At 43.0% G+C, this 15,000-nt stretch overlaps 1 protein-coding gene across 3 annotated transcripts in view; it reads left to right on the forward strand.

Moving 5' to 3' along the window:
- Window positions 1-15,000, forward strand: part of abl1 (c-abl oncogene 1, non-receptor tyrosine kinase) — a 39,397-nt gene that overhangs the window by 6,416 nt on the left and 17,981 nt on the right. Inside the window, exons 1-2 of one of the 3 annotated variants that reach the window (XM_079606213.1) lie at window positions 7,112-7,727; window positions 13,125-13,289. In XM_079606213.1, coding sequence (XP_079462339.1) covers window positions 7,643-7,727; window positions 13,125-13,289 — 250 coding nt within the window. In that variant the 5' untranslated portion in view covers window positions 7,112-7,642. Of the gene's footprint in view, window positions 1-7,111; window positions 7,728-13,124; window positions 13,290-15,000 lie in introns of those variants that run through there. The other 2 variants (XM_079606214.1, XM_079606212.1) reach the window with 2 other exon arrangements.

The raw sequence follows: 15,000 nt of genomic DNA on the forward strand, positions 1-15,000 counted from the left end.
TGTGAGTGTGTGAGTGAGAGTGTGTGAGTGTGTGAGTGTGAGAGTGTGTGAGTGTGTGAGTCCGTGTGTGTGTGTGTGAGTGTGTGTGTGAGTGTGAGTGTGTGTGTGAGTGAGAGTGTGTGAGTGTGAGTGTGTGAGTGAGAGTGTGTGAGTGTGTGAGTCCGTCCGTGTGTGTGTGTGTGAGTGTGTGTGTGAGTGTGAGTGAGAGTGTGTGAGTGTGTGAGTGCGTGTGTGAGTGCGTGTGTGAGTGCGTGAGTGAGTGCGTGAGTGAGTGCGTGAGTGAGTGCGTGTGTGAGTGCGTGTGTGAGTGCGTGTGTGAGTGCGTGTGTGAGTGCGTGTGTGAGTGCGTGTGTGAGTGTGAGTGTGTGAGTGAGAGTGTGAGTGTGTGAGTCCGTGTGTGTGTGTGTTTGTGAGAGTGCATGTGTGTGTGTGACGTGTGCGTGTGTGTGTGAGAGAGAGAGTGTGTGTGTGAGAGTGCGTGTGTTTGTGAGAGTGCATGTGTGTGAGTGTGTGAGTGAGAGTGCGTGTGTGTGTGTGAGTGTGTGAGTGTGTGAGTGAGTGTGTGTGTGTGTGTGACTGTGGATGAACGTGTTCAGGCGTGTGAAGACCTGTCCGCGTCTCTCCTGGTGTCCTCTTGCTCTGAGGCGGATGGATATGTTCTCAGAGTGAGTTTGTGCGGCACTATTAGAGGAGTGATCGAGGAGTGATCTGGATGTGGATCGGCTGCCGGAGGAGTGACTGTGTTATGATGATCGTACGGCTCTCATGTGATGTGTGTGTTGTTCTCTGGCAGTTATTGTTGATCATGTGTGTGTCGGCCTGCAGTTCAGTGCGGATTCACCAAACTCTCTCTGGATCATTACTTCAGCTCTAACCGTTTCTGTCCGAGACACACACGGCTGCATAGGAAAGTAGTGCTTACGAGTGTGTGTGTGTGTGTGTGTGTGTGTGAGATTTCCCAGCACACCTGGATCATGTTTCCATTCCCGGGCTCATGATGCAACCCTCAGTTTAACCGAACGCTTCGCATTGGCATGAACGCGTCTCGTGCGCAGCGCCACAGACGCCACCGCTGGTTGCGCTGGGAAGGAGTGTGTGTTTAATGACCGCGAGCGATGCTGTGCGTCAGCTAGCGGAGAGTGGATTATATAAATGATCCTCTATGAGCTCATCTCTGAGAAATGTGCTTCATGTTTCTGCGTCGCCCCCTCCTCCACAAACCTGCCTCCGCAGCGCTGGCTTTGCTCCGCGCAGAGAGAAAACACTTCTAACGTTCAGCTAATGCAGGACTCTTGAACACCAGAGACTCACAGAGCACCCTAGCAACCGCGTACAGCACCCTAGCAACCACATAAACCACCACAGGTAGCAACTGCAATGCAAGTTTTGCAAGGGTTTGAACGTCTTTTTGAACAACAGGTTATGCATTTTTGCAGGTATTCTTATAAGGAAATAGACTTTTCTTACTTGCTGTTTTTGGCCAAAACAAAATATACAAGAGTTTTAACCTTGAATTAAATGCAAGATAAACTCGCATAATAACCCCGGAGAAGAAAAGGACTCTTATTTTGAAATGTCTATGCTTTACTAAATTAGCTGTATTTTCATTCAAAAAGATGAAATATGCACTCATACAATCACTTACATCAGCGGTTCCCAACCTTTGTTGTCTGAGACCCCCTTTTCACAAGAAAATATTTTAGGGCCCCCTTCACATTTCATGATATTATCGCTCTTGTAAGCTTGCAGCAATGATGACAAAATATGTTGTTTTCAAACAAACGGTATGTTTACTGTAACCAGATATGTTTATGCACAAATAATAGCATATAATATTGAAAATACCAGAACAAAAACATCCGTAGGCTTTTTGTAATTTAAAAACGTAAGCCTAGGAGTAGCCTATAAACTGGCCCTATTTGAAATGCAATAACACAAATATTCACACTGGTGTGTAGGTAAAAGAAAGAAAGAATATAGGCTATTACTAAATGACTGGGGCCTCAATACTAGCATGTTATTTGTGAGGCTTTATTTTTTACGCTCGATGACTTATTATAAATCAACACCAACAGTAGATCATAAGCAATCTCTTGCTTATTTATTTAGCTAATTATATCATAGACTTTGAAGTTTAATAATCACGTTAGTGTGTATCGTGTTTTTCCATCTCCAAAGACATCTGTTGCACCATTTCAGATTTGACCTTAAAGTTTAATGTGACAATAGTCCCTTTCACACAGCAATCGTGGTAACTTACCGTAAAACCAGGACGACTTTACCGGTGAATGAACAGATGTGCTGTTCACACGAGCACAGCGTCCTGGCCTTTTCCATTTGGATACATTTGTAAACCGTAATGAGTAAGCACATCATCTGCATCTTACATCTCATCCAGAAGAGAATAGCGGCACAGTCCAGCTTGAAGGATAATTCCGGTATTTAACACCTTGAGTCTATTTTGTAGTTTGTTTTGGATGAACTAGAGTGGTGGACAACATTTTTTTGACAATGGTTCCTCTCTCGAGTTTTTGACTATAATAGAATTGGCCATGGACCCATTTACCATTGGAGTCAATGTGCATGTCCGAAAATGTCATTAAAACAGCCAATAATGTTCGTTTACAAAACTGTTAAACTCACCGAGTGGTTAGTGGTGTTAGTTGATGTTCCAGAAACAAAAAGTGTTGCGAAATACAGTTTCTGTCGTGATTTATTCGTCATTTTGTAAAATCCCATTGAATTCTGTTGAAGGACTGAGTGCTCGTTAATATAAATGCGCTACCGGAGACGGAAAGGGGGCTGTTTACATTCGGGCGATGTCGTCTTTTTGCTCGCTTCTGTCTCTCATAAGGCTAGCGAGCAGAGCAACTGTGCTCCGGGAGAGTAAGCCAAATAAACAAACAAAACCTTGAAAATATTGAAAGACGTGACCACTGACCAGTGCAATATGAAGTTGAACTCGACTGTGACCGCGAGTGTCCCGCGAGACATAAACATCGGTTATCGCCATCAAGTGGTCGGGAGTGTGCTAACGCTTCAGATTCAAATATTGAGCGGAAGTTACACGGTTGTGAAGTGTCTGAAAAAATAGTTCCACTATAGCAAAATAAACGGATTGGAATCATATATTGCGACGATATATTGTTTATAATCATCAACGAACACCACTACCCACTCGGTGAGTTTAACAGTTTTGTAAAGAACATTATTGGCTGTTTTAATGACATTTTCAGACATGCCCATTGACTCCAATGTTAAATGGGTCCATGGCCAATTCTATTATAGTCAAAAACTCGAGAGAGGAACCATTGTCAAAAAAATGTTGTCCACCACTCTTGTTCATCCAAAACAAACTACAATATAGACTCAAGGTGTTAAATACCGGAATTATCCTTTAAGTAAGTTCAGTGATGGTTCATTTCGGTTGTAAAAAAGTTATTAATTTTTTGTTAATTTATATATATATCTGCTCTGGAGAAACTGTGATGTCATCTTCCAGCTCATCAGTTCTCATATAATGATCAATGCAGGAGATCAATAATATTGCTGAATATTAAATGCCCCAACTAAGCAGGACCAAAGCCGAAGGCTCTTTCTGGCCGGACTACAGACACGATCATATCTTTTTTTATAAAACATCATATACTTTAACCCAGACTGAATAATAAAAACAGTCTAAAAAGTTTAAATGGGTACATTTTCTATCAATATTTTTGAGTCTTAGTTTTCTTTTCTGCCACAGTCTACTCCAGTTCTTGTTAACACACTAGACATGCAAATGCTGTGCATTTTGGGCACTTTTTGTGTGAAATCATATTTATTTTGTCCATTTAAAGTGTGCTTCCACTTTAATTGAGCGTGAGCAGCGCAACAAACATAGACTCGGCGCCGAAACCCGCTTCACTGCTGCTCACGCGCCGCTAATTAATGCTTGACGCTCGCGCGCTGCTCTTTGATTAACGGTGCGTGTCCACTGGCACGGAGCGAGCGGAGCGGAGCCTATGGAAGCCTATTCCTATGGAGGTCGAGCTTATCGCTCGCGCAGTGCATTTTGGGATTGACAGCGGACCGGAGAAAGCGTGAGTGCGTCAGAAAGGTTGGCCAGTTTCATAGTATATACACTAGATGTCGCCTTGGCTACGGCAGTTCATTAGAACGAATGCGTCAACAGAGCCGCCATCATGGAACGGGGAGTCTCCTCTAATGCATCAGCGTCAATGTAGGCAAACGTCTAACGGAAATAAAATCATCATAAATCGTCATGAATGCGAATTTCTAGTGTTTTTGGTTCGTTCCAACGGTCAGACATGTATTTATCATTGAGTCCAGAGAAAATTAAAAAACTCTTTTTTTTTTTAAACATTCTTCCTAGTTCAGATTTCGTTCGTTCGTGTGAACATCCATATGCAGCACACAAGTCCGGCATCATCCATGAATTCGAAGTACAGGTGGAGATAGCAGCGTTACCTATCTACTTCCTATGACAACACCCCTGTTCCAAGATGGCGGCGGATTGACGCATGCTTAGAACCCCAAGGCGACGTCTAGTGTATATATCTATGGGGCAGTTTATGCAAATATCAAGCAAAAAATAAATAAAAACTCTTGTGCAGAGTTTATGCTGGATTTAGTGCGTAAATAATTTTATTTACAAATTAGACGCTTGCAATTTTTATATACATGTTAAATATTACATTTTGGATGTGTTCATTGTTATTATACTGGCCGGGTTTATAAAGGTTACTAAAATTGACAGGATATCTTTGCTTGGTGCATTTGGAAACAAAGCTTGTCTATTTCCGGATGTAATCGCGAGCATCTCTGATGCTCATTGGCCTACTGTGTGTGTGTGTGTGTGTGTGTGTGTGTGTGTGTTGAAAACAAAACACTGATTAAACATACTCGCAACCGGCACACCCCGAAGTGGAGACGCTATAGCGTTGCCAGCGGCACTGAGCGGAGTTTAGCCGCTGTAGTGGACACGCACCGTAACCTGCACGGCGGATCAAATACACGCTGCTCGCGCGCCGCTCATGCTTGCGGTGTGAAACGGGCGTAATTCACAAGGTTTCCTACATGTGTGCACGTGTGATGATGATGTTGCGCGATGTTAATCTTGCGGCGCCGAGTGCATTTGACCGGCATAAAATCGGCATATGTCAGACTGACCGGCCGGGCGCCGCTCACTTCTGCCTAAACTATAAAATCTGCCTATTCCGGTCACCAGCCGATCAATCGGTAGCTGAATATCAAGAACATGCTAAAGAACTCTTACAAGGATGTTTGCCTGTGGTTTAAAAATACAACTAGGTGTTGAAAAACAACTAGCCTAACTAATATAAATGTCAAGCATTATTAAAGACTAGTAAACACTAGGAATAGCAATTCCTATATCTATCAATTCCTGTATCTATTCCTAGCAATCGCTAGGAATAGATACAACTGGACCTAGAGTTCATTTGCACCTAGTTTTGAATCCAGCATATCATCAGCGTGCTGTCAGTCTGTGGGGTAAACTAAACGCTATTGGCTGTTTGGAAAGGGGGAGGAGCCATTCAATATGTCCCGCCTTAGCTTCCTGTTTCAGTGGAAGTTACGTCACCGCATCATATAAAGCTGTGCGTCCCAAGGCACTTCTGTGGCCTTTAATATTTGCCTTTTTTCCCCATTAACTGAAGAAATAATCCACGGATTAACCAGTTATATCAAATGCACACGTATAAGTGCAAATGATTCACAAAAGTATTCGTGAACAAGACCCAGTGTCCATAATAATGATCTTAATGTTTATTGTGATATTTTTGAGCATTTAAAAGTAAACACTCAGTAATTGAAAAATAACAAACAAAATATTGGAGATGTGTGTTCGGTTTCTCAAGCGCTTGAGTTTGTTGAGCGTTTAAAAGTGAACACATGTGACCCTGCAAACCCAGTCTGGAGCCGCACGGGTATATCTGTGGCAATAGCAACTATACAGCGTATGGGCCACAATTATACATTTTTCTTTTATGCCAAAAATCATGAGGATATTAAGATCATGTTCCATGAAGATATTTAGTAAATTTCCTACTGTAAAGATGAAGAGTTTGGTTCCAAAACGCGATAAACGCCTTTTTTTTTTTAAATTGAGTAAACGCAAAAATCAGTATTGTATCTGGTCGCTATTAGAAAAAGTCAATTTTTAATTTTACGTAAGATGTGATATCCGCCTTGTTATTTTGTCATGTTTACTCCCTTTCTTTCCAAACCGCGACAAACGCTAGTGTCCTATCTCTGCGGAATGCGATACATCCGCTCAACCAATCACAGCGCACCATTCCACGCACTGTACACAGTAACGGCGGCGCTTTGAACACACCCGGCATTCTAGTTTTCCTTATATTTAAGTACTTTGTGATCAAAAAACAAAAACAAAAATTAATAATTTTGACGGCATTGATGAACCTGTGGTGGGGAAGAAACAACGTTTCAATATGAAAAATAACTTTTTTCAATTATTTAATTGCATTTTGGAAAAAAAAAAGTTTAATGGATTTATTGCTTTTTGGGGGGGAAACAGTTTTTATAATAAATCTTTGAAAATTTAAATCTGGATTTGAATTTTTATGTTATTATAACCTAAAGATGCTATGTGAAAGTTTGAAACAGAAAATAGTGGTTTTCATCTTGCCATTTTCTTGGTAAAGAAAACAAAGTTTTACTCAAATTAATCAAAATGGATGTATTGCGTTTTGGAACTAAACTCTTCACATATAAAGCATGTATTTGTGTGAGTGAATGCAGCACAATCGTGAACATAAATGCACAACTTTAAAGGAGATTTTCTCAATGTTTAGATTTTTTTGCTCCTCAGATTCCAGATTTTCAATAGTTGTGTCTTGACCAAATATTGTCCTGTCCTGACACACCACACATCAGTGGAGAGATTTATTCAGATGACCCATGTGACTGTCTCTGTGGTCCAGGGTCACATATTCACACTGGCCTGTAGATGCTCTTGACCCTGTGCCCTCTGTTGTACGCCTGGACTCTGTGTGTGAGCCACAGATAGCGAGGCATGTGTAGGAGGGGCTCGTGTGGAACGGGAAGACAAAGGCAGATTCCAGTTACACTCGCTCACTGCAGACAGAGCTGCAGGTTTCAGCCGGGGGCGGAGCCAGTGATGTCATCGGCCGTGATGTCATCGGCCCCGCTCCTGAAAGGGCCTCTTTGTTGGCAGGGATCAGTTCTTGCTTTTCCTCCGGATCGTCTCTCAAGACGACACACACCATGAAAAAGACAACAACACTATCGTCAAAGTGCTTCATTTAACTCCTACACGCTTTCGGTCGTCGTGGGGAATATCCGTACGGATGGCTAGTTCCTCTCCGCACAGAGAAAACGAGAAGAACGGGAAGAGCGGGGGGAAAATGGAGCCTCTTACTTCGGAAACTCGCTAGAAGAACGGAGTGAAGTGGGTTTGAGATGAAGATGTGTCCGTGTTTTTATCAGGAAAAGCCTCTTTGACCTTTATCTTCACTTTGTTCATGACTTGAGCTTCTTTTTCATGTTTTTTGGCTACTTAATTTTGAACTTTCATTTTGGATAGAAGAGAAAACAACTGGATTATATTTTTCGCTTGGGACGTGTTGGGAAGCAAATGAAAATGTTGGAAATTTGTCTAAAATTGGTGGGCTGTAAATCCAAGAAAGGTCTTTCTTCGTCCTCCAGCTGTTACTTTGAAGGTAAACGAGTGTGTGTGTGTGTGTGTGTGTGTGGTGTGTGTGTGTGTGTGTGTGTGTGTGTGTGTGTGTGTGTGTGTGTGTGTGTGTGACACAGAGTGGCCGAGCTCGGGCTTCGATGATCATACGGATGGATGTGTGTCGATGGACTCGTGAAAGTCCAGGCCTCGGTTCTTCTGTTTGGAAAGTGGAGGAGGGGAAGAGCGAGAGCAAAGCCAGACACACTGGCTCAAGGAAAAGAAAGAGAGGAAAAAACGAGGGAGGAGAAAACACTGGGAAATCTGATTCCTGTCTGGATTGAGCCGTGCAGTTTGGTGTGTGTGTGTGTGTGTGTGTGGAGAGAGTTTTGGATGCATCTTTGAGTTCATTTACTGAATGATCTTATTGAGTGTGTGTGTGTGTGTGTGTGTGTGTGTTCGATTTCAACTCTCAGGCTGATTCAACAATAATGAGAGGTTTGTGAGATTACTGAGCGCCAGTACCGTTTGGAAAACATCTTTTTAGCAGGTTAACCCTATAGAGACTTGAACTCAAATAGTTGTAATTCAGGAACGCTTCGAAATACTGACGTAATGTTGCTCTCTTTTTATAGGAAACACTCAATATTTCAGAAGAGTGTAGAAACGCTTGAGCAAATGTACTGAAGTAAACGTTATTTATATACACAATATCATTGATTGTGTGTGTGGAGAGAGTAGAAAACACTCGTGTAGAAAAGCTATAGAAGTTTACTGTAGAGCAAATGTAGTGAACTAAACCTTTATTTTATAGTCTAGTCAGCTTTATTTATACAGCACAGAGAGTTTAAAGCAGCTTTACAGAGATAGCAGGACAATAATGCAGCAAAGTGTGTGTCCAGCGTCACAGTCCAGCTCAAAGAAGTTCAGTGATGTTCATTTCTTTTGTAAAAAACATATAAATTTAGTTCATTTATATAGATTTTTGAGTGCTTAAGCTTTCAGATGATGCCTAATTGGTGATTTACTAATATATATGTAAGGGGAAAATGGAAATAAATAGAAGAACCGTGTGTGAGACTGACAATTATCAGGGCGAAAGTTGAAACTCGTCTGGTTGGATGTAATATATTGATGTTTTATCTCAGAAATATGCAAGTCTCTCCTGTGTTTGATCATAGTGCTGATCTGAGTTAGACGAGAAGCACAGAATGAGCGGATTATGGCGACACCACGGTGTACTTTACACAACCGATTCTGGTATGATCATCAGTATCTCATGCAGTTTGATGAGCTCATGTTAACTGGGACAGGCATTGAAGGGAACAGCAGAGAGCACATTTAATTATGACAGAAGACAAGCTACATCGTCTAAACTTTACTCCTCAACACTTAAAAAGTCCCTTTAAGTCCTTAAATACCCAACACACACGGCAAAACATGCTGCTCTTACTCAGTATTTGTGTCTCGTTTCCAGTCCAAAATATCTAAAAATTCTTAAATCAAGATGCATTTACTAGATGAGTAAAATACCATACGATATTGTCTTGTTTTCTGGGGAAATAAATCAAAATGAAGTGATTTAGTGCTTTAAAAAAAGCTAAATTATCTGCCAATGGGGAAAGAAAAATAATGTTGTTTCTTTTTTTAAAGCACTAAATCACTTCATTTGGACTGGAAACGAGACACAAACACTAAGAACAGCATGTTTTGCAGGGCACACTGTTGTCGTATAGTTTATCATGTTAGTATGTATAGTCTCATGTTGTTCTGTGCAACACCAGGAACATCGTCATCATGGCGGTCAGACTCCGGTGATAAAGCATGACAGGGTTTGGGCCGTTGGTGCCGGGGAAGATTGCTCTGATGTTTAATTTCTGTGTGTGAAACTCTAGGATTGTGTGAAATGACGGATCAAAGAGATGCGAATAATGACTTTTCTGCCCATGTCATGTGACACACACACACACACCTGTGCTGACGTGCTGATGATTATTGCTGAAAACATCTGGGGTGTGTGTTGCTATCGGGGTGTGTGTGTGTTTTTAAGGACAGTTGTCAGTGATGCTTCATATTTCTGTGGAAACCGTCATACGTTTTATTTTTCAGGATTCTTTGATGAAAGGAAACTGCATGTATTTGAAATATAATCTTTTGTAACATTATAAATGTCTTTACTGTCACTTTTGATCAGTTTAATGTGTCCTGGCTTGAGGATGGATACCCGAACCGAGCCCGACGGGAGCGGACAGATATGGTCACATCAGCGCGATAAGGCATTGAACATTTTAAATTTAAAACAGCTTATTATGTAGGTAGCCGATGTGCCTGATGCTTTCACTTGATGCAAACGATCGTTTTTGTGATTAAAATACATGTAAAATATTACCATAACATCCGTCTTCCTGTGTGCGGACATTTGTTTATGTAGCCGTGACAACGAAACGCGTGCATAATGTGCGCGCGCCTGTGTTAAGAGCACTTGTTGCTCCGCGCGCTGATGCGCTTGTCCTGTTGACATTTCCGATTGCCTTCCTACAGTTGCTTAATAAAAGCGGGCTTTCCACACAAACAAACGTACAATTGTCATTAGTATGAGAAAAAAAATGGGATTTTAACTGCCGGTCTCGGGTCGGGCTCGAACATAAATATCTTTATGCCTGTCGGGCTCGGGTCGGGTTCGGTTACTGCTCTGTCGGACGCGGGCCGGGCTCGGACTGAAAAATTCGGCCCGATCCGCACTCTAGTCCTGGGTGATTAAAAGTATCAATTTCTTTAAAAAAAAAAAAAAAAAAAGTTCTTGTGTATCCCAAACTTTTAAATGATAGTGAATCAAGGTTTCACAGAAATATGAACTGTGTTCAACACTGATAATAATCATAAATGTGTCTTGATCATCAGATCATCATATTCAGGGCTCGACATAAGCAATGGCCCGATGGCCCGGGGCCAGTAAAAGAGTATGTCGGGCTAGCTGATTGACACGGGCCAGTGCCTGGCCATCAGCAAAACAAACAGCAATTCGTCACACACAGTGGCGCGAAGAGTGTCAATGCTACTTCAGGTTATTGAATATTCCGGCTGTGAATTATAAGCTCTGCGTCCGATTGAGCTAAAATCAACCAATCGTCGAGGTAGTTCAGTATTCGCAATCGCATACTCCGTTGTTGGGGGGCGAGCGCGCGCGCGCGCCGTGTCCATGCACTTCGTGAACGTGCGAGCCTGCGAGGTGCTAGGGACAGACCGAACGTCAGGACATTGTGCTTACAAGCTCGACCCTCGGAGGCGAATATCAAGAATGGCCTGTGACGGGATGCTATCTGTATCTGAAAGTAAGCGTCTTTCAGATCCACTGAGATAAACATGCAATCTCACGGGCGACTTTGCGCGAGGATTGGTTGTCAGCAATTTGAATGAGCATTTCATAAGCGCTTGTTCAAACGTCTGAGGTCTAGGATGAGTCTGAGACCACCACCCTTTTTGGGGACGAGAAAGTAGCGTCTGTTAAAGCCCGACTCGTTAGAGGAACGGTCTTTATAGCCCCTTTTCCCAGCAGTTTCGCTATTTCGGGGCCAAGTAGCCTCGATGTGATACTTCACTTTTCACCGTAGGGGCGGACTGGCCAATGTGGGCCGGCCCACTCGGAAGGCTACACGAATATATTTTAAAAATGACGGAAATCATAATATTACATTTATTTTCTACGCAAATGGCTGAGTGAATCGATCGCGCGGGCGCGGCCGACAAGGAGTGTGTTTTGTGTGCATGTGAGTGTATTGCCCTCCCTCCCTGTTGAGTATCTTGAAACACGCGCCCTTTCACGTTTAATTTTACAGCGAGAGAGAGAGAGAGAGAGAGATATTGATCCGTTACTGCGAATTAATCTGAGCACATAATTACAAATAATTGTCTATGGATGAAAAGCTGGAAGAAAAGAAGCAAGTTTAATATCACATGATAGCCTAATGTAGCCTATGCCATGAGGATTCATGTTAATGCAAAATGTTAATGTCTTGATAGTTTTATATTAATATTGTTGTGTGTCTTAATGTTCTTCTGTTTGTTTCCCTTTGTTTTACAAATATTATCTAATATGTGTTGTGTTATTTAAAATAAATGTTTAAATAGCATTTATTTTTGTATTGTGTAATATTTTTATGCTATAAGTAGTGTTAAAACTTATTCTGCACATTGAGCCAGTGTGTTATGATGTGGGATGTGGTGGGCTGCTGTGGGTCAGAAAGTCCAGGGCCACTTTTTGGTCTCAGTCCGGCCCTGCGCGGCAGTCTGCGAGCGAACTTTTATTATGTTCAGCACCCATTCTGATATGCCAGAAATGGTTTCCCATGCTTTTCCTTATATTTCTTTCAGGGCCAGTAAAAATATAGAAGGGGCCAGCAAAACCCGGGGGCCAGTGGGGATTTTTTTTTATGTTGAGCCCTGATCATATTATACTGATTTCTGGAGGATCATGTGACACTTAAGACTGGAGTAATGATGCTGAACATTCAGCTTTGATCACAGGAATAAATTACACTTTACTAGATATTCACATAGAAAATAAATGCTACAAATAAACGCAGCCTTGGAGAGCAGAAGAGACTCTTCATTTATTATTTTTTCATTTATTATTTTTATTGCTCCATGGTAAAACACAGAAAATTTCATTTTCTTCTTTAGATCATTTAAATTCCCATGTGCAAAAGGGAACAGAAAGAAGATAAAATCTTATAATATCTGTCACCTAAACTCTTATTTCAATCTTTTGCATTGTGACATTAATCTCATGATTATTGAACATTATTGAATTGTTATTAAAACTTGCCAACTTTACTTAAAGGTGCAGCGTGTAAGTTTTAGCAGCATCTAGTGGTGAGGTTGTGAATCGCACCCAACAGAAGTTACGGTGGCCGACAGGAAGTGATGTCGTCGTCTGAGACCGCAGAGAGTAGCCAGTTAAACGAGGTTTCTTTATAAAGATAAATTAAGAAATTATGTTTACTTACCTATTCAAGAAAACGATGTTATCGTGAATATTATTGTGACTTGTTCATCATTGTGTCAGTGTTTTATTGGCTGACTTTAGCTCGCTTCTTATCATGAAGAACAACACAGTGACAGAATGTGTGTGTCCGCTCAGGGCCACCGTAGGAACATGTGGATGTAAGGAGACCTGCAGTGTGTGTAGACAGAAACGCCTCATTCTAAAGTAATAAAAACACAACGGTTCATTATGTAAGGTCTTCATACACCACTGAACACACAGTTATGGATATGATATTGCATTTCTGTCAACAGATCCTCCTAAATATTATGCACTGCACCTTTAAGAATGTTTTTGTAATTGTATTTTACGTTGGTCAGATTGTTCTGTGTTCTAGTAATGGGAGTTACACTGGCATGTTCAGTGTGGTGTTGACCTCTGACCTGTGCTGTGTTGCAGAAGCTCTTCAGCGGCCCGGGTTCGAGCCTCCGGGTCTTTCTGAAGCGGCTCGCTGGAACTCCAAGGAGAATCTGCTGGCGGGACCCGGAGAGAACGACCCCAACCTGTTCGTGGCGCTGTATGACTTCGTAGCGAGCGGCGACAACACTCTCAGCATCACCAAAGGTGAGAAGCACACTCCATTTCCTCATCTGAAGCCTGCACACACACCATCGCTCAGACCGGGCCCTTCATGAGGACTAGACTACACAGGTCCATACCTAACCAGTGACATTCCTCCGTTCAACAGTATGTTGCTCACAAGGCGCATTTCCATTATCATCTCTATATTACAGATTTGTGCAAAACTTTTGCGATTTATTCTAAATTTCGATAAAAAACTATTACGAAATGACAGCGTTTCCATTACGGTGACGCACTGCGGTCACACACTTCGGTCACACACTACGGTCACACACTACGGTCACACACTACGGTCACACACTACGGTCACACACTGCGGTCACACACTTCGGTCACGCACTACGGTCACACACTACGGTCACACACTACGGTCACACACTACGGTCACACACTACGGTCACACACTACGGTCACACACTTCGGTCACGCACTACGGTCACACACTACGGTCACACACTTCGGTCACACACTGCGGTCACACACTACGGTCACACACTGCGGTCACACACTACGGTCACACACTACGGTCACACACTTCGGTCACACACTGCGGTCACACACTACGGTCACACACTACGGTCACACACTGCGGTCACACACTACGGTCACACACTTCGGTCACACACTAGGGTCACACACTACGGTCACACACTTCGGTCACACACTACGGTCACACACTTCGGTCACACACTACGGTCATACACTTCGGTCACACACTTCGGTCGCACACTAACACTACGGTCACACTACGGTCACACACTACGGTCACACACTTCGGTCACACACTATGGTCACACACTTCGGTCGCACACTAACACTACGGTCACACACTTCGGTCACACACTTCGGTCACACACTATGGTCACACACTACGGTCTACACACTACGGTCTACACACTACGGTCGGTCACACACTACGGTCTACACACTACGGTCGGTCACACACTACGGTCTACACACTACGGTCGGTCACACACTACGGTCTACACACTACGGTCTACACACTACGGTCGGTCACACACTACGGTCTACACACTACGGTCGGTCACACACTACGGTCTACACACTACGGTCGGTCACACACTACGGTCGGTCACACACTACGGTCGGTCACACACTACGGTCGGTCACACACTACGGTCTACACACTACGGTCGGTCACACACTACGGTCGGTCACACACTACGGTCGGTCACACACTACGGTCGGTCACACACTACGGTCGGTCACACACTACGGTCGGTCACACACTACGGTCGGTCACACACTACAGTCGGTCACACACTACGGTCTACACACTACGGTCGGTCACACACTACGGTCTACACACTACGGTCGGTCACACACTACGGTCGGTCACACACTACGGTCGGTCACACACTACGGTCGGTCACACACTACGGACCGTACGGACCAGTGCTGCTCATCCTCCGCACTGCTCAGTTCTGCTGGTGTTTTCTGGTCTGGATCTTTGAGTCGCAGCGCTAGAGACGCCGGTGTTCTCGGTCACATGACGGACTGGAAATACACATATTTGCTGCACATTCTTCATCTCTCCGGCTCTTCTTCATCTTGCACGGCATGCTGGTTCTTTACATTCGGCCCGTCCAAACCAGCGCCACTTCATTAGATAACGAGAGCATGTAGACTCTTCTAGATGAAGATATTTCACTCACTCTTCTTTTATTTACAT

The sequence above is a fragment of the Phoxinus phoxinus genome, assembly GCF_949152265.1.
Source record: "Phoxinus phoxinus genome assembly, chromosome: 3".
Classification (NCBI taxonomy): Eukaryota; Metazoa; Chordata; class Actinopteri; order Cypriniformes; family Leuciscidae; genus Phoxinus; species Phoxinus phoxinus.